This window comes from Lepisosteus oculatus, chromosome 4 (genome assembly GCF_040954835.1).
Source record: "Lepisosteus oculatus isolate fLepOcu1 chromosome 4, fLepOcu1.hap2, whole genome shotgun sequence".
Lineage (NCBI taxonomy): Eukaryota > Metazoa > Chordata > Actinopteri > Semionotiformes > Lepisosteidae > Lepisosteus > Lepisosteus oculatus.
The window spans coordinates 65,101,451-65,120,795 of record NC_090699.1 but is presented as its reverse complement, the minus strand read 5'-3'; the positions used below and the strand labels follow the sequence as shown (position 1 = coordinate 65,120,795).

At 42.8% G+C, this 19,345-nt stretch overlaps 1 protein-coding gene across 5 annotated transcripts; it reads right to left on the bottom strand.

Moving 5' to 3' along the window:
- Positions 1–2,099: 2,099 nt before the first annotated feature.
- Positions 2,100–17,592, bottom strand: LOC102698008 (TRPM8 channel-associated factor homolog). 5 transcript variants are annotated; one of them, XM_069189540.1, is made up of 11 exons: positions 17,421–17,592; positions 16,629–16,685; positions 12,660–12,733; positions 11,997–12,109; positions 9,070–9,706; positions 7,639–8,624; positions 6,483–6,577; positions 5,818–6,031; positions 4,592–4,831; positions 4,001–4,338; positions 2,100–2,584 (listed from the first exon to the last, which is right to left on the bottom strand). In XM_069189540.1, exons 5-11 carry the CDS (start codon positions 9,684–9,686, stop codon positions 2,342–2,344), a joined length of 2,733 nt encoding a protein of 910 aa, XP_069045641.1. In that variant the 5' UTR covers positions 9,687–9,706; positions 11,997–12,109; positions 12,660–12,733; positions 16,629–16,685; positions 17,421–17,592; the 3' UTR covers positions 2,100–2,341. The 5 variants fall into 5 exon arrangements, with proteins under 5 accessions (XP_069045641.1, XP_069045639.1, XP_069045640.1 ...); XM_069189538.1 differs by lacking the exon at positions 17,421–17,592 and having other exon boundaries at positions 16,629–16,740; XM_069189539.1 differs by lacking the exons at positions 11,997–12,109; positions 17,421–17,592 and having other exon boundaries at positions 16,629–16,740.
- Between the last annotated feature and the right edge of the window lie 1,753 nt (positions 17,593–19,345).

Below are 19,345 nucleotides of genomic sequence, written 5' to 3'. Positions count from 1 at the left end.
TGAATATTTTTTTTTATTTATTTTTATTTAAAAAAAAAATATTAAACATATAGAAATTTACAAATACAAATACAACAAGAGGATCAGAGTCATGTACAAGAGAAAAAAAACGTAGCAGAAAAAAAACATTTAACTATCAGAGGTAATTAATTATGTGATCAAATTGTATATTTTAAACGTATCATATTTTCCTCGCTTTAATATTTCTCAATCATTTATAAACTTAAGTTTCAACATGCATGCGTTCCCTGTAAAAAAATAAAACTCCGCACACAGTTTTATACAAAAAAAAAACGTTTTTCTTTTAACAACATTTCGAGTACCTCTGGCATTCATGAAAAAGACATACACAAAAGCAAATAACTAACTCTAAGACTGTTGAACTAAACTATTGAGTTTTTCAAAGAACCAGAACTATAACAGTCCTTAACACTTAACTACACCATTCCAAACTAACACTAAATAAACACTAGTATATACTGGTATAACAAATAAAACCAAACATAATCATTAACTGAGCAGTCACTGGGTAGATGAATATTTGACCAAGAGCAGAAGCAGCAAAAACGACCTCAGCCGAAGGAAGCGGGGGGGTGTGGGTGTGGGTGTGAAATTGTTTTATTAAATGTATAAAGAATTTACAAATACAATTGCAGCTGGAGGAGCAGAAACCAGGACAAGAGAAAAAATACACAATCCGAAAAAAATCATGAACTGCTAGAGATAATGAAGTAAATTATATAATAATAATTAATAGTAATTGCTTACACTTATATAGCGCTTTTCTGGACACTCCACTCAAAGCGCTTTCCAGGTAATTGGGATCCCCTCCACCATATAACCAGATTATTCTTTACATATATCAACTTGCTTTGCACTTTTCAATTTTTTATATAATTAAAATAAATGTTTTAACTCCATCTTAAAAATACTAAAAAATGAAGTATTATTGGACCATTTTAATTTCTGAATCTTAACTTTAGTAATAATAATAATTGCTTACACTTATACAGCGCTTTTCTGGACACTCCACTCAAAGTGCTTTACAGGTAATGGGGACTCCCCTCCACCACCAACAACTTTACCCAGAATGACTAATTTGCTACAAATAATTGCTTTTTCCCCCAAATTTTCTGAATACCACAAAATATCAAAATCCTTAAATCTAAAAAAACACCTTTAAATGCCTACAAAAAAAACTCTGCAAGCCCGTCCAAAACAACGTCACACAAAAAAGACACAAATCGTCCTGCTCATGCTTAAATTTAGAAAGTGCTGTTTTAACTGGATAAAACTTATGAACAATTTTAAACTCTCTCTTTAACCTTATTTGTAATACAATATCAGGTCCCCATAGATGAGGTTGTGGCACATAAGCCAAGCGGGTAACTCTGAGGCAGGAGGAAGTGTTGCCCTTGAAATGCAAGACAACAGAGCACATGCTAGAGTTACACAAATTCAAAGCTTGCCACCTAGAGGAGTGGAGGTATCATAGAAAGCCCACCAACCACACTGCTGTGCTAATAGTACTAATTTAATCAATTTGGGAATTGCCAGCTTGTTTGTTTTTTTCCAATGATATACCCATCCAATATGGAATTACCCATTGCTAAAGACAGGGATTCAGGCAACAACACCTTTAATTCAGAGGGAGAAAGAGCCATTTGCTGATAACACCTAGGAAATGAGTGAGCATAAGAAGGGTCAGGGAACGGAAAGGGGAATCTCTATGTGTGTTAACTTGATCTCCTCCTAACCCATCCCACCGCCATGTCATTGCACTACAGGCACCAGATCCCAATCGCGTTTAAATGCCAGCTCTCCTGAAACCAGCTCCACGTGAATTCTCTCCCTCCCCATGTGCTTCCTTGCCTCTGTGCAAGGAAAGCAGGTATAAATGCATATTAGCGGCGACATTACAATACACAGCCTGGTCAGGTGTGGACAGCAGTCGAGAGCGACTGCACCGGAGAGCAAAGTCAATGTCTACCGGAAACCCTCCGGCAGAGTCTTGTTCATCTTCACACAGAGCCTTGGAGGGGAGTCACTTGACTTGTCGAGAGACGTCCAATGACAGGGAAAGGGAATTCACACAAAGCCCAGGTTTTCAGGTTTTATTCATCCTGAACAAATACATCTTGATTTCTAATGACGATGCGCCTTCTGTTTCATGAGTGGAATAGTTCACAAAGTGATACAGAATGTGATGGATTATAAGAAAGAGGAGCCTGCCTGATTCTGCGGGTTTAATCATCCTGAGCTCGTGTCACCTGAGTAGCAGGGCAGTCCCCGCGCGCAGCTGTGTTAGACCACAGCAGGGCCTCTGAGCCCTTTCTGGAGTTCAAGCGTAGCTGCTCATGGGGTTCTCCTCCCACACGGGCAGAGCAGCCAGCTTGGCAGCCAGCGGCTCCTCGATGGGCCAGCCCCAGGCCTGGAAGAAGGGCGCCAGGTTCCTTTTCACCTGCAGGGAAAACCTCTCCGCCCACAGGTTCATCTTCCCCTTGTTGTCCAGTCCGGTGCCGGACATTTCCTGGTAGTCGGAGAACAGCTGCATGTAGGGCTTCCAGCCGAAGCCCTCCTGAAGCTGGGAAGAGAGACACAGGAGCAGGGCGCTCATTCCGACTGTGAGGGATGGGGCACCCCAAGTGTTGCAAGGGTCTATTATGTGGGTACCTGTACCATCCTGGAAAGACCTTGTCTCGCTTTTCAGTTGCAATCGAGTGTGATGCTGCGAGAGGAGGCTCTGTGCCATCTTGGCTCAAGGCCTCACCAGTGACCAGGGATCTGAGCCAAGATGGTGGTTTCTACACAGCGACACTTTATGCACTATATGCACTACAAACAGTTAAAGGTTTATTCCGTGCTGAAAGGAAAAGAAGATACACAAAACATTTAGGCACTGGAGACGTCTTTAGGTGTGTTGGATGTATCATTGCATGTATCATATCCTTCTTCAGACCTGAAGAAGGCTCCACAGCTGAAACGTTGTGTCTCTATTCTTTTCTCTTCAGCCTTGAATAAACCCTTACCTGTTCCTTTGCAGCCTACACCTGCTCACACAGCTCCCTACTCTATCTCCCAACAGTTAATGTTTCTGGAAGGAAACAATTCCAACTCCAACTTCAACGTTTTCTATCTCAAAATTTAAAATTGTAATCACATTTATTCAGCATTATGACCAGGAGTGCTAGTATAACAAAAGCAATAGTAGGTACGGTAACTGAATTCCCGAAATAATAATAAACTTTATTTTATATAGTTCAGGTGGGGAGCTGCGTCAGCATGCGTAGGCTGCAAAGGAAGAAGTAATAGGTTTATTCCATGCTGAAAAAAAGAAGAAAGAGAACACAACGTTTCGGCCGTGGAGCCTTCTTCAGGTGTCCTTCTTCAAGAGAGGACAGGCTCAGTGACCACAGTCTGGACAGAAACACTGGACACAGGCAGACCACACCTGAAGAAGGCTCCACGGCCGAATCGTTGTGTTCTCTTTCTTCTTTTTTTCAGCATGGAATAAACCTATTACTTGTTCCTTTATTTTATATAGCGCCTTTAAAGGTGGCTTCTCAAAGCTCTTAAAGACAAGCATCGTTTACAGTGATTGTAAAGTGCACAGCCACACCCAAAAACAAAGTGTTGTAGCCGTAACCTAAATGCTTCCTGCTCAATGAATCCATGGATTATTCATCCCTGGGCTGGATGATGAACTAATACCAGATATGCAGGTGCTAGTTTGCTTTTCTGTTTTGTGAAAAACACAGAAGCACAAGTCCTTCTGAACCAAATAAAAATGCTTTGAGTTACGCAATGGTAAGATAATTACTGGTTAAAGTACTAAAGAAAATTCAGTTAGAAACTCATTATCATTTAGAACTACCTTATTAGACTTTGTTTGATTTCCGCACCAGCACTGTGCAGACGGCAGTGTCTTTTAACGGCCTTAAGGATTTATTTAACGGGCGCCTTTAACATACAGCATCCAGTCGAATATCCGATACTGTACCTGCAAGTAGGTTTCCAAAGCAGTCCACACATGCCAGTGTTCCAGGGTGGCCCCCTTCCTGACGTAGTCTTTGATTCTGTTCTTCCGGGTGTGAGGTCTCAGCTCCTCATGGGCCTTGTGTCTGGGAATGCCCAGGACCTCCTCGTGGATGTAGACTGACCACAGATTGCAGGTGGCCTCGGTAGTGTGGGGCCGGATGTCCCACTGTTCTCTCTGCTGGTTGTGACCCATCTCATGGATGGGGCCCCACATGCCTGCCTCCTTCATGTGCTGCAGGTCAGCAATCTCCTTCACAGACTTCAGGTGAATCATGATGGGGTAGCCAGAGTGCATCCAGCCTGAAGGAGGAGACAGAGTCAATACAGCATCATCCGACCAGGGTCCCGGCTTTAGACCGTGATTCCAGAGGACAGGCAGAGTCCTTGTTCCCCCAGACTGGCCCAGATAAAAATATGCTGTCATGGATCTATAGATAACACAATACTCTATCTTTTATAGTGTTGAGAGAGGAATTACTTTCACACGGTGAAAGTTATGAAAATGTGGACAAAGCAGGAAAAGCAATCAGGCGGGGAAAGGGCCGGCACTTGCCCGCGGAGATCTGCACGTCCGCGACGATGCGCTCCTGTCGGGGAAAGCGCGGCGCTGTGGCCGCCAGCTTGGCGACGCCCTTGGTGATCCTGTTCCAGAGCGAGAGCAAGGGGGTGGGGTCGTCCAGGCTGCGCACGCTGTCCGAGGGGACCGTGAGGATCACGCTGTCGGCCTCCAGCTCCGCCCAGGGAGCGGGACAGTGACGCGCCGAGGACTGCCACTGCGACACACTGCTCTCGCCTGTAGGGGCGACACACCCGCAACACCCCCATGAAGGCTGGGACTTGTGATTAGATGTCACAAACATGAGAGAGGTTAAACAGAAGAAGAGGCCATCTGGCCTATTTAGTTCTTTTGGCAGACTTGAAATTTCCATTTTATGATCCACAATAAATTATTATTATTTATTTATTATTAGAATTTTTTACTCCATTATGAGTGTACGTTGGGAAACATGAGAACAATAACAACCAAGAAGAAACTATTTGGCCCATCTAATGTGTTTGGTAGTCAGTAGCTTATTGTTCTGAAGATCTTCTCCAGACATTTCCTGATAGAAGCCACAGTCATGGCTGTTTAGCCAGTTCCATACTCCCACAATTCTTTGTGAAAAGATGTGTTTCCTGTTGTCACAGCTTTCTTCCCTGGTCTGTTTTTCCCTGCTGGTTCTGAAGAATCCCACTGGGTTGACCCTGTCAGGGCCTCTAATGTCAAGGATGTCGGGAAGGCATGCCATGGAATGGCCAGGAGAGCAATAAAGACCCTATGTGTAGAGGCAAAACGGGGGCTAGCCCGGGCTCAGGAGGTCAGATAGAAGCTGGGTAGAAACCTATGCCCTCAGGCCGCGGAGGAGACGACCTGGTGCTAGGCAGGTCTCAAGACATTCGAACCCTCAATGCTGAGCGAGGAGGAAGGGGTGACCCGGAAATACATAGCCCCAGTAAAGCACAGGGAAACTAGGAACAGGACAGAGTAGGAGCGCCCTCTAGCTGTAGAGGGCGTGACATCGAAGGGTTGGAATGCCTGGATCTGGTCCCCTTATAGTCTTCTCCATTCGGGACTAGAAAGATGCGTTTTGAACCTACGTGACCTCAACCTGCTAGAGAGACACAGTGCGGATGGGCAGGCAGATAGCAGGCGTGAAATCAGACAGAGAGCCAGGTGCGGCAGGGCAGTCTCTCACTGTCTATCATAGATGGGGAAGGTATGACAACGCAGAGGCTCACCGAGCCGGAAGAAGGGGGCCATGACAGCATCCTCCACCGTGATTTCCACCTGGCCCAGCTGGCTGCCTCTGGGCACGATCACGTAGAGCAGGCCTCCCCACAGGCTGGACACCGGCACCCTCTCTGCCGTGATGCTGAAGCGATGGGTTACCACAGGCGCCCGTTTTAGCTCATTGAGACGACTCAGATCATCTGTGTGACAGCCCACCTGCACCTGGGGGGAGACAGACTGAGGGGGTCACGCCTGCAGAACGCTCATGTCTGCTGCACAAAGCTATACAAGCCTGGTCTGGAATGGCAGGGTCCTAATATCACCATTATTGTTCTATAATGACCGCCTGCTTAAAATGTGGAAAACACAATGAGCTCAGTCCAGCACAACACTGCCTGGATGACCTTGTCAGCCACTGGGGGCCGTCCATCCCTGTCCATGTTCTGTACAGTGCCAAGAAAAATAAGAACAGACCTAGCCTAACAATATCAAAAACCCATACCAGTGTGGCTCGCTGAAGGATATTCGTTTTTCTTTATTAAGGTACAAAGCTAATCACAGTTATAACATCTCCAAATTTGTATTTACATGGTCCATCTATATGGACAGAGAGATTTCTGACGCTATATATTGGTAAAATATATCTACATTTGCATGTAAGGATGAGACTCGCCTGCCAGCCTTTCCCGACCACAGCGGAGGGCACACAGACAGTTGCCTGTTTCCATGGAGAGACATACAAGCCAGTGCTCCTCCAGGCCTCATCCCCTGGAATAGGGAAGAAGGGGGAAAGTGTAAAATAACAGAGAAGAAAAATCTCCTTTGATGGTTATGGTGTGTCTTAAGAGTTCATCAGGGCTCAGCAGTGTGACATTGCTAACTGTGACTGATGAGACAGGTGTGTAAAAGTATCCTACAGGGAACAGTCCTGGTCAGGGTGTGTGTTAAGAACATGCAATCACAATGAGTGATGGGCACAGATATTATTATTTCTATGATACACAATATTTATATAGATAATACATGGAATTCTGTAACAAAGAATGTGTCTTCCCTTTAATGAACTTCGTTTTAAAGAATCTCAGATGCAACAAACAAAAGTTCAGACAACAACAGACTCCTCCTCAAATGGACACCTCAAAGAATGGACAAAGTCCTTTAAATGGAAAATTGGTCCCAACAAAATGACAACACACTGCCCTCAAAATACCAGAGGATGTCCAGTAAATGACCAATGAGTTTAGAATATGTACAATCATAAGTATATTCTACAGTACAGTATTAGAGTTTAGGTTTCATTGAGTACCTACAATGCTAAATATGGATTCCCTTTAAACAGGTCATAATAATATTAAAATTGAAAAGACGAAAAGATGAAAGCTCTTACAGACATTATATACTATATCTTAGGTTAATAGAGGACATCATGTTTTCTTTGTAATCTTTATCCTTCTCCATATACATAAATATTGCTTTGTAAGTATTAATTTCAGTCATATCTTGTGCACAAAATGTGCAACTATTTCAATAAATGAAAATTGTAGTCACGCACATGCTATAATGGAAATTTGTAACTATTACATGTTGGATTAAGTACTTATGACCACGTCTGACCTCTGGTCAGCACCCCTGACTGGACACACCACAAACTCCTTAGAAACAAAACAGTCTGTTGAAAACTGGACCTCTGGCAGCCCCACCTACATCATGGGCATTGAAATAGATACTTTATTGATCCCATGAGGGAAATTGCAGTGCAACAGCAGCTTAACACAGACAACACAGACACAGTGTAACGAATGATTAAAGTCCGTTTCCTGACTTCTTACCTTCATTCAGCCCTTGAACAGTTTTCACAGAAATGTGCTGGACAGCTGGAATCTTCTGTGGCCAGTTTCCACGACAAATGATTTCTGGGTTGGGCAGATGCTTGTACAGCTCAGTGGCTAGATTCAACAGCATTTTTTCGGCAGGCTCTTTCACACTGCGGTGTTCACTGACCTGAGGGATGCCAGCCTTCAACACGAGCTGAGTTAACTCTTGCAGGACTGATAGGTACTGAGGGTTTTGATGTTCACTCATTGTCAGGAAAGACGCACTGTCCCTCCCTAATGCACTCATCCAAGAGGACTCTATCGCTGCCAGTGGCTTGTTCTGGTTGAGATGCTCCATGACTTTAGACAGCGCTTTTCGGAAGTGGTAGTAACTGGAGGCCTCAGTGGCGGTGGGCGCCCTGTAAATGATCTGTTCAATGGTGGATGCCAGGATCCCGATCCCAACTTGATTGAGAATTTTGTTCCCGGGGTATCCAACTAGTGGGTCCACTCCATTGCTGCTATAAGACCACCACCAGGCCTGTCCTCCGATGAGGAGGCCCCCACCTTCTGCCACAAACTGCTGGATCTCCTCCAGCTGTCTATCATGGTAGGAGGTGCAACAGTACACACTCAAGCCCTGTTTCAATGGAGACAGCTCGCACGTGAGATTGGCCCGTTCAAGAATCTCATATAAAGCGGTCAGCTCCTTATGCACACCTATCTTCCCAGAACTGCCAGCGTCCAGCCAGCGCACGGCGTTGAGGATGAAGTTCTGTAGAGGTGGGTGGCTCAGCTGGGTCTCATGGGAGGCCACCACTACCCGCCCCTTACCGTAATGGGCGGCCGCTAGAAACGCCCTTTGTGAGCCATCCTGGGCAATAGGAAATGCCAGGGAGCCGTGGACCAGCAGAGCCGAGGGAACACTGGAGTTATCCAGTCGGAAATCAGTTACTCCATCCAGGAGGAAGCTCAGGTCTCTTGTGATGTCCTTCATGCGCCTGTTGACAAGGGAAAAAAATACTTCCATTCATTACAGACACAGGTTTGAGAAAAATATTACTCCACTGGGCATTGTGGAGAAAAGTGTTACACACAACACTATTAATTCATAATTATTACTAATGAAAGTACTGGTGATCTGGAGCCATGACAGAGTTAGTGTTGAAGACTAAGAAACTGGTGATAAAGCTATCAAGAGAAGAAAGGTCAACACATGCAAATGACTGGACTTTTTTCCCTTCTTTTCAAAACAAAATCACTGGAATATTACCTTGTAGCTTTCACTCTCTTACTCTGGATTATGCAAGCCTTATCTTTATGATAATTCGTATTCTGTATTTCAGGTAAAAATGTCATTTAAGGTAAACTACTAGGTTTAAAAACATAAGCGATATGAATGCTGATGGAAGCTAAACACTGAAAACATAGGACTGAGGTACTCACGGCACATAGACTGAACTACAAGGCATTTCATCAGGAACAGAAAAGGTGCCCTTATCTCCATATATTGAAGTAAAATAGATGCCAAAAACACCGGTCACTTTGTTTCCAGGAAACGCTTGCAGGACATCTGCTCCAGGGTGCTGACTGGACCAGTGCCAGGCCTGGCCGCCAATCAGGAGACCACCGCCCTCCCGGACAAACCGCACCAGCTCCTCCGCCTGCTGGTCATCGTAGGCATTGCAGCAGTACACTCCGAGGCATCTATTGTACGAGGGGACAGACTGGACAGTGCAGCCTGCCCTGCTGAGGACCTCGGGCAGGAAAGGCACGTTACAGCAGACGCCCACCGTGGCACCTGGCTCTGACCTGAGCCAGGAGACGGCATTTTGCAGGAACTGCTGGAAGACAGATTCCTGCAGGTACCATTCATGACCCAAGACCACTACCCTGCCCCTGCCGTAATGCGAGGCTGCGATCAGAACCTGCCCGGAGTTATTCACAGAGACGGGCAGAGCTTTGCTTCCTGTCAGCAGCAGCTGGCAGGGCACAGCGTCACCCCCAAACTGGAACTCCCTGACCCCTCTGACCAGGGCCCTGTAGTCGGAACGGGGATCCATTCTTCTGATGTACGAAGCACCTGGGGGAGGAATAATTACGATCATAAATAAGTACTACCCTCTGTCTTCTAAAGCAGCTATGCTTGAATATACAGTATATAAAACATTGGGCAGAGTCACTGAGTTTTTCTCAAAGCTTTTGTTTTCTTGGATTTCCAATTACGTTTCCTGCAGTTGAAGCCAACAGTTACTGTGCCAAATATGTAGACAATATGGGAGGGAAATGCCTTAAAAGAAACAAAACAGAAAGTGAATTTAATATTCTATTTCAACGACAGAACAAAACAAGTGTTATGGGTCCCAGCGTTACAAGCATTGGATCACCATTACTGCAAACAAAGAAACTGAGAAGAAACAGTTATCTATAGGATTTTTGTTTATTTAAATTAAAGAGCGTGGCTTAGAAACCATTCCCCTGTCTGCTCTCAAACTGAAACATTGCAGTCTTGAGCCACACTGTAGAGAAATGGAGAAAGAACTAGCTATAGGCAACTGTTCTTCAGCATGTTGCACGACGCATTAACTTTTAAGATACCCTGAATTAAACAGCATTATGATTTGTCTCATGCTTACACAAGCCCATACTCCTATTTAAGGTTTGTCTGGCACTTATGATAATTTTGACTTGTGACAAATCTGTCTTTCACTAAAAACAAATTTTTGTCATCTAAAAATGTTTCAAAAAGTTATCTTCTCAACAGACGCTTGAACATCTGTCCTCCTGGGACTTGTAACCTTAAAGAACACACACAGTTAAGCATCAGTTAACTAGATAAAGCTCCCTGAGGATTTCTACTGATTTCAAGACAATGCAAGTAACAGAAAGAAATTCTATACAATTTGTTTTAAATAAGTCTTCCAGTGAATTCACTGGTACATCAGAAATGCCAGGGTCTTTGAAAGGTGACCAGATCTGACCAGATATGAGGTATAAGCCACAAACCACGCTGTATCTCCAACTGTAATTGATAGGTGACACAGAACAATAACACTGAGATATGCTAATCTAAGTTTCAGAGCACTCTGTGCATGTCTTACACCTCCTGTACCTCTGGATAGCTGGTGGCACGAGCCCCTCCTTTGGTCTTCTGTGTTTTAAAACAGAAATCCTCCCCTCTTCTTTTATATCATCTCTCAGACAAGTACAGGACAGCCTACCTTTGTCACAGCCAATTGTAATTGAGCCACGTATGCATCACAGACTCACATGGTGGCTACTATTGAAGACCTCAGATCCGACTAGATCCCTAACTCATGATTATTCCATTTAAGGTAATAGGTCCGATATCAAATGCAATGATCAGTGATACAAAGACCTCTGATCTGACCAGGAAACGAGGGATTAGGGTATTAAACAATTGAATACACTGGAATTTTTATAGTTCTATTTTATAGTTCTAATCTATTTTAAGGGGAATAGATTAGTCATTAAATAGAGAGGTAAAAAATAAGCAAACTGGGTTTAGATATTAATGAAAGTCAATAACATACATAAGCCAGTTTTGACTTACTAAGAAATTGTAAAAGTTAAATAGTAACACCCCGCCGGTAAGGAAGTCCACATTTTTAAAGTTCCATGAGCAGTCAGGAGGACAATAAATTAGTCTCTCAGGTGCAGTATATAATTAGAACAGCAGACAAGACAATAGACAGAAATACATGAGGAAGAATTTTAGCATTTACCTTTTTTAAGTGTATAAGATAGTGACTAGTTGGCTTTAAAAAATGCTTTTTACCCAGCAACAATATGAAAGAACAATTGCAAGCATATTATTTGACATTTTGATATTAATGGTACAACTGCAGGATGTCTAGCTCATTTCACACCTTTTATTTACACAATTCCTTTTGTCTGTATGCAAGGTAGAACTGCTTCTTAAGAAGAATGTGGTCAATTACAAAGAAATGTTTGTAGAGAGAAAAAAACAACTCCTAATATGGAAACTTGGAAAGAGCTTCCTGTGTGAATCTGCTGGATAAAACTCATTGCATTTATCATCTCGGTGGAGAGGTTACTCACAGATCTGTATGAGAGGCTGCTCTCAGATCTGCATGATTGTATCCTCCCCATGCGCATGTATAAAGGGACTCTGCTTGACCACACCTAACCTGAGTGAAGACTTTTCTTCGACATACAATAACAATAACAGTGTAAACAACAGTATGGTGCCAGTGCAAAAAACTGCAAATACGCAAACAGAGAAAAGTATACAAACAGGACATAAACAGTGCAAAAGTATTACGGCGAACAGTGCAAAAACAACACGACAATTAATAAATAGTACAGTTTTAAGTACAATTTCAGCTTACATTCAGTTATCGTGTATGTAGGGGTGCAGGAGTACAGTCATTCTGGGTACAGGAAGTAGTGAGGAGAGACCATAGTATGATGGGAGGAAGTGGGGGCGTCATCAGCTTGACAGCTTTGGGGAAGAAGCTATTTTGGAGTCTTGTGTGCGACTGGAGTTTCTAGAACCTTCTACCATATAGGGTATTTTTTTCAAAAAATTCTGTACATGTAAACAATCTGCCCTCTGCCCTCTTCATTTAACAATTGGGCCACTTAGCCAGATTTTGCTATCATACCAAGTCGGAAAAAAATAAGCTTCTATTTTTATACCTTATATTTTTATTATTCCAAATATAATATGTACAGTATGTGGTGAAAAATATGCTTATATATTAAATTCCAACATAATAAAACTTGTTTATGAAAGTTAGATCATTTAAGAGGAATTCTATTATTATCAAAATTACATTCAAGATCACCTACATTTTGAAAACCAACTTGGGAATCAAAATCCATATATTATTTTTGTTTATAGTATGATTTCTAATCCAATTACTTTTAAAGATAATATTAGAGGTATAAAAATCTAAGACATTCAATCATTCATGATTCTTAGGTTGAATTAGAAGAGATTTTCTTATATAACGGGGTTTGTTTTCCAAAATCATTAATAATATACTTACTGTAGGGACATCCAAGGAGAGAGAAGCATATACAAAGCAAGAAAGGCCTTCTGCTTTTGATAATAAAACCCGACCTGTGAGAGAAAAATCTGTGATTAACCAAGACTGAAATCTCTTCGTTTTGTCTAACCTACATCTTTCTTCCTGATCTTTAGAAATTATAATCCCTAAGTAAGTAACCACCTTTTTTACAGGTATATTGTCAACAACACTTAACTCTGAGTCCTTAAGAGAGAATAATTCACATTTATTAATATTTAAATATAATCCTGACACCAAAGAAAATGTACCTGTGTCTTCTATTGCCTGAGCCCAGTGGTTCTCAAACTGTGGTACGCATACCACTGCTGGTACGCCATATGACCCTGGAACTTTGTTGTGTGCACTGAAAAATCGGGACGGGCTTTCATATTTTCTATTTTAATACGTACTACGATACAGCGCGGGCCAATACTTGAGTGGACACAGAGCTACAATGTAATTCTATACCACTCTATAGGAATGCGTGCTATGAAGTAAGTGACCAATTGGATTTAAAAAAAGCTATCTCCAGCAAATTGGGAGGTAGGAGAATGTGCGTGATCTTGGAACAATGCCAGTCGTGTAAGCATGGGCAAGCATAGAAATGCATGCTAGGAACGCTAATAATATTGTGACCACAAGAAAGCGTGATAGATAACAGAAAATATTTAAGAACTGTACTAGGTTAATTTGAGAAAAATACATAGAGCGTCCCTGTGTTTCACTCCCATGCGCATGAAATAAAAACTTCTTTTAACTTCTGAGACAGACTCCTGAAACGGAAACGGGGAAAAATGCAAGCTTGCGGATTGCTAAAGCAGGTAAGCCAAGCCCCACACTATTTTTGAAGAACCTTATTTACCGTTGGCAAAGGAGCTGACACGTATTATGTGTGGAGAAAAAGCTGCTAAACAGCTCGACCTGCTGCCCCCCCTGAAAGACACAGTCACTCATAGAATTATTGAAATGAAATCAAAAGTACGCTGATAGAGTGCGTTAAGATGAGCAGATGCTTTTCACTGCAATTAGATGAGTCTGTTGTTGATTTGGCCAATTCGGTCGTTTACATTAGATATGAGTTTGAGGGTACGGCCCATGAGGACTTTCTGTTCTGTAAGCCGCTACCAACAGGAACTACAGGAGAGCACATATTTCAACTTCTGAATGAATTTATCGAAGAGAATGGCATCGACTGGATAAAATGCGTCAGAGTTTGTACAGACGGTGCTAGAGCGATGACAAGCCGACACAGTGGTGTAGTTGCATGAATTAGAGAGGTTGCTCCAGAAATGAATGGACGCAATGCAACATCCACCGCAAGACCTTTGCCGTCAAGGAAATGCCTGATGATTTAAAATCTGTTAGACTCTGTTGTGAATTGTATCAAGGCTCAAAAAATGAATTCACATCTGCTTTGCTCGACTAAACAGGCAAACCCCTCTCACTGAAATGGTGCTTTTTATTGTTTATTTTTATTTGTTGTTGGTCCTGTTTTTTCTGTAAAGCGCTTTGAGAAGCCACCTTTAAAGGCGCTATATCAAATCAAGTTTATTATTATAATATTTATTATATGTGTGAGTGTGTGCACAAACGTGCGCTCATATTGGTCATTGAGATTTTCTGGGATTCCTCTGAGAAGATGACTTGTAGGTGGTATTTGGATGCTTTGCTTTGGTCAGGGGTGGTACTTGGTCAAAAATGTTTGAGAACCACTGCCTTAGCCAACCCTCACCTATCTTTAAGAAATACAGTAGTATCATCTGCAAGCTGGCAAATTTTAATTTCTCTACCTGAGATATTAATACCTTTCATAACACTATTATTAATATAAAGAGCTAAAGTTTGGTTGCTAATAAAAACAAAAAATAGGGTATCGTTGTCTAATACCTCTACCAGTATCAAATCTTGGAGAAGTCCCATTATGTAACTTAACTGAACTATTACAACCATTATAGTTTTAATAACATTCTGAAAATACTGACCAAAGCCAAAAAACTCCAAACATTTAAAAATAAAAGAATGTCCCATCGTATCAAAAGCCTTATAAAAATCAAGAAAAAGTATATAACTGTCATGTTCTATAAGATCACTACAGTCTATACAAATCCAAAATTAGACTTAAATTAATATTATTTCATATACAGTATGTCTACCTTTCAAAAACCCAGATTGTGCCTCTCCAATAATCTGATCTAAGCCTTTTTTCAATCTATTTGCGAATATCAACGCTAATAATTTGGCATCATTATTTAATAGTGTTATAGGCCTCCAATTTTCTGAGATTCATTTGTCCTTATTGGGTTTGGGAATAAGAGAAATCACTCCCTGTTTTAAAGAAGGGGGTATTATTTTCTTTTGTATAGATTCATTAAAAACATAAAATCAAAATATGTAAATTTATCTTGAATAAACATAATATTCACTACTTAACCCATGATTCCCAGAGGCTTTAGTATCTTTTAATCTATTGATATTAATCTTAACTTCATTTTTTTGTAATCTGCCTCAACTATACGTCTGGCATCCTTTTTTATAGAACATGAAAAAGCATCCGTTTTGAAATTCACGAGGAATGACAACGCCCCAAAATCAAAGCGTAATGAACTATTGGGAGTGAATATTTGGCTTAACCCACTTGGCTGAGGGCCGACCTCCTGGCCATAGGACGAGGAGGCCAGGACCCCCCCCCCGCAGGGTGACCAAGGGGCAGCTGCAGAGGTGGAGGTGGGATGCAAAAGTCGCACGCGAGGGAGAGAGATATCGCATTTGGTACTTATAGCATTCGGTGGAGGAAGGACGAAGGGAGTGATTGCTAATCGCTGACGGATGGGAATGATTGAGCGTGGTTGTTGTCATCCACACACAATTTTCCATATTACTATTAATTCCATCCATCTAAAGACTCATTAGGTACAGTATTAAAATCTCCTCCCAAAATTACTTTTGCTTCAGAAAATCTAGCAAAGACCGGTTTTATATTAATCTCTAACTCTTGAAAAAGAAGTTTATTTTGTGATTTGCTATTGGTAGCATCTACAGTACATTATCCAAAATTAGGTCAAGGGAGCTGTGAACAAGAAGGTTATCCAGATTAGGTGGTCGGCGATATGAGACGATAGGGCGGCCAGAAAAGAGGGCCCCAATGGAGGGATCATCCTGCAGGATGGAAAAGCTGTCGTTAACGGTCCTGGGTATAGGAAGTGTGATCGGGTGGAAGGGAGCACCAAAGGAATGACGTTGTTAGGCCGGAAGATCCTGATCGAGTTGATGCTATATAATTACTGCCTGCCCTGTCTTTCTCACACCCGAAGAAGGCTCCACAGCCGAAACGTTGTGTTTCCTTTCTTCTCTTTTCAGCAGGGAACACACCTGTCACTTGTTCCTTTGCAGCCTACCCCTGCTGACGCAGCCACCCGCCCTAACTAAAAAAAAATGACTTTGCACACACTGCCCTGCGGTGGAGTCCTTATTAAGCCTCGTAATTCTCCGCTTGGCTGTGATAATAAATAAAGCCGTGCCTTCAAATTGGCTTCGGGGAACTTTGGCCCTGGGCTGAGTGAGTGTGCCTCTGTGTGTCCTGCGATGGACCGGTGTCCCATCCAGGGTGTACCCTGCCCCCGCCTGCTGCTTGCTGGGATACGCTCCCGCTCCCTCCAATGGGATAAAACATTAAGGAGATGGGCTGGAACAACATTAGATAGCCCCATATACAGTGGAATTGTACTAATTGTGTCCAGTCTTCTAAATATACGGGGGGCCGGGTGTTGATAACAGTTTTCATTGAGGATCGTTGAGAGTTGCATATTCCCATGTTTGTTAATCCGTATAATAAAATATGACACCTATTAACTTTTAAAAAACGCGACGTATCGTGCTGACGGTGGATGCGAACAAGCGGCCAGGCCGCAGGAGTGTCTCGCCAAATTCACCGCTCCGGAGGACGTTTACCTCTTGGGTTCCCTTGGTCATCTCTACAAGATCTCTCTGTTCGAATTTCCCGAAAATCTGAGTTAAAAAAAAACAAAACAACAACAAATAAATTTATAATCGTCGTGAAGCGGCAGCGTCACCGCCGGGGGGGGGGGGAAGCGCGCGCGCCCCCTTTCACGGCGCCTCCGGTCAGCGCGACGCGCGATCGATATTGTTGATAAAGAGTATCGATAAGACTGCGAGCTGCGCTCACGGCGCTTTAAAATTCGTACGTGGCGTACGTTGAGACGCTTTCTCAAAATGATCGCCAATTAAAAATGACTGAAGAAGAAACGTTAGAAATAGCGCCGGTGAAAGATGATTCTTGATGGTCGTATTGCATATTGAGGTGGCTTTTGGAATATTATTGCAATTTGAGCGCAGGGAGATAAAGGCGCAGTTCATTTCAATGAGAAACACTCTATTCATCCAGAGGGGGGCGATTTAAGCAGCAAGCGGTTCTCCATACTGTACAACACATAACCAATATAACATGACCACAACATTATCAAGAAAAATATATATAAAAATGTAACTGTAAAACGTTTGAAAAAACGTGAAAGATGATTTTTGATGGTCGTATTGCATATTGAGGTGGCTTTTGGAATATTATTGCAATTTGAGCGCAGGGAGATAAAGGCGCAGTGGAAACAAAAATTGCATTTTAGTGCGTCGAAGTCCGCTTCTCCGGAGCCCCACAGAACACGGGTCAGAATTCACACACTTGCGCGACTACCGTGTCGTTAAAGACAACGAGCTGTGTATACGTACGTTCCTGGATGTGCAGGAGCAGGCAGGTCCCGCCACTCGCACGAAGAGGATCTCTGACTGGGGCTGCTAGCTGGGAACCTAGCCGGCTTCAAGGGCGACAAAGCTAGCAGACATCCTAGTCTCTGCTCTGAGGCTGCCGTCCAGTTTGAGCTAGATGAGTGGAGCGATACTGCTTTCTCATTTCTTTCGCGACTGTGTTTTCTGCGCTCACAGCGCTCCGTCCCGAGTTTTCGTTTTTGTCTCGAAACAACCTTTGGTTTCTCGGGGACATTCCTGTCCACAGTGCGGTTTCCCGTTCGGGCATTAAAGCTTTCCCTTAGCCACGAGTCGAGTGGGAAACCCCGAGTTTATACTCGTGCGTGAAACTAAAATTGAAAACACAGTATGAAAACAAAACGTGTGTGCACAAAAGAAATGGGGAAAAAAGCACCAGAGCATGTATCGAAAACATGCCAATCTCCTGGTTTCTTTCATAATATCCTGGAATCGGTTGTCTACTGACTACCAAACGGGTCTTGTTTAACCTCCTTTACGATGTCCCCGTTCTGTCTCAGTCTGGAGTTTTGACTTCAAACTTTGCGCCTCCCTTCGTCAGTTCTTGAGTCTGACTTCTTCTCTTCCTCCACTCAACAGTGCTGACCTGAGTCACACACACACATATATATATATAACCTGTCCTACACAAATATCAAAACCCATGCTATTAGAAATCGAGCTGCTTTATACTTCGAAAAGGGCATTTAAAATAGTATAAAATGCCATAATGCTAAATATCAGGTGTTTGCTTATGTGTTGTTAATTAGGTAGCGTTAGGCGTGCTGAATGCCTTCACTGGGTGAATCAGTCCCAGGACACGCCTGCTCACAAATTTTGACGTGCAGTCATCTATGCTTGCTGTGCAGAGAGCGACCAGCAGGTGGCAGTGTTCGCCAGCAGCTCGTCCGGCCTGATGGGGTGTGTGTTCGGGCCGGCCGCGGTTGCAGGATGCGTCGTCGCGTTGTCCTCTCAACGGAACTGTGAGGTTTTTTTTCCCCATCAAGTTAACGAGGAAAAAAACTTTTTTTTTGCCGAACAGAGTTAAAAACAAAAATCAGTATGGAAGGGCATCTGTCTTCACTTTTAGAATTTCAGTTCATTTCAATGAGAAACACTCTATTCATCCAGAGGGGGGCGATTTAAGCAGCAAGCGGTGCACCATACTGTACAACACATAACCAATAAAACATGACCACAACATTATCAAGAAAAATATACATAAAGATGTAACTGTAAAACGTTTGAAAGGAACAGTGCGTAATATTTAATACATGCACATTTGTAGAGGGGGCTCCGTTCAGTAGGCTACATAAATCCTGAACTTTTTAATCATTGCTTGCAAGTCCAATGGCCTCTGTAGCAAAGGTAAATTTCTTTTTATTTGTCCTGCACTGTGGACAACGGAAAGGTCTTCCTGAGAGGAAAGGAAATCGACAGCTTCTGTCCTTAGATCTGTGAGACAGTCCAGGTGAGATGCATCCACACACTGCAACTCCATTCCTCAGACCAGCCTGCAAAGCGTTTGTGAATCTCGAAATCTCATTTCTGCTCTTCTCCTGCTAAGCAATGCTGACCTAAGTCAAATGTAAATATATTATCTTACATATAGCCGTTTAGTTGTGATATAATAGATGACACACAGTGTGGAATCCTTGCATCTTTACTTTTTTACTGCTGTTAGCAGAGGACAGGGAAACAGGAAACAGCACGTGTGGCCTTCTCCTCTGAAAACAAGCCTCCAGGAACACAGCTAGGGGGAAAACATGACCGAAAATGTCCTCATTTTCAAACTTTTTTTTTGAATAAGCACCATTTCGTGCTACACTTACCAGGCAAGATATGAGAACAGGGGTGGAAAAGTTGTTTCTGGAAGATAGGAAACATGTAAA

Bases quoted from the DNA above. Each gene is read 5' to 3' on its own strand.
- LOC102698008 (XM_069189540.1), bottom strand. From the start codon at position 9,686: ATGGATCCCCGTTCCGACTACAGGGCCCTGGTCAGAGGGGTCAGGGAG. The intron at 6,578-7,638 runs GTAAGAAGTCAG...TCCCTATTCCAG, and splicing joins TGTTCAAGGGCTGAATGAAG to GGGATGAGGCCTGGAGGAGC. The intron at 2,585-4,000 runs GTACAGTATCGG...CTCTCTTCCCAG, and splicing joins CTTTGGAAACCTACTTGCAG to CTTCAGGAGGGCTTCGGCTG.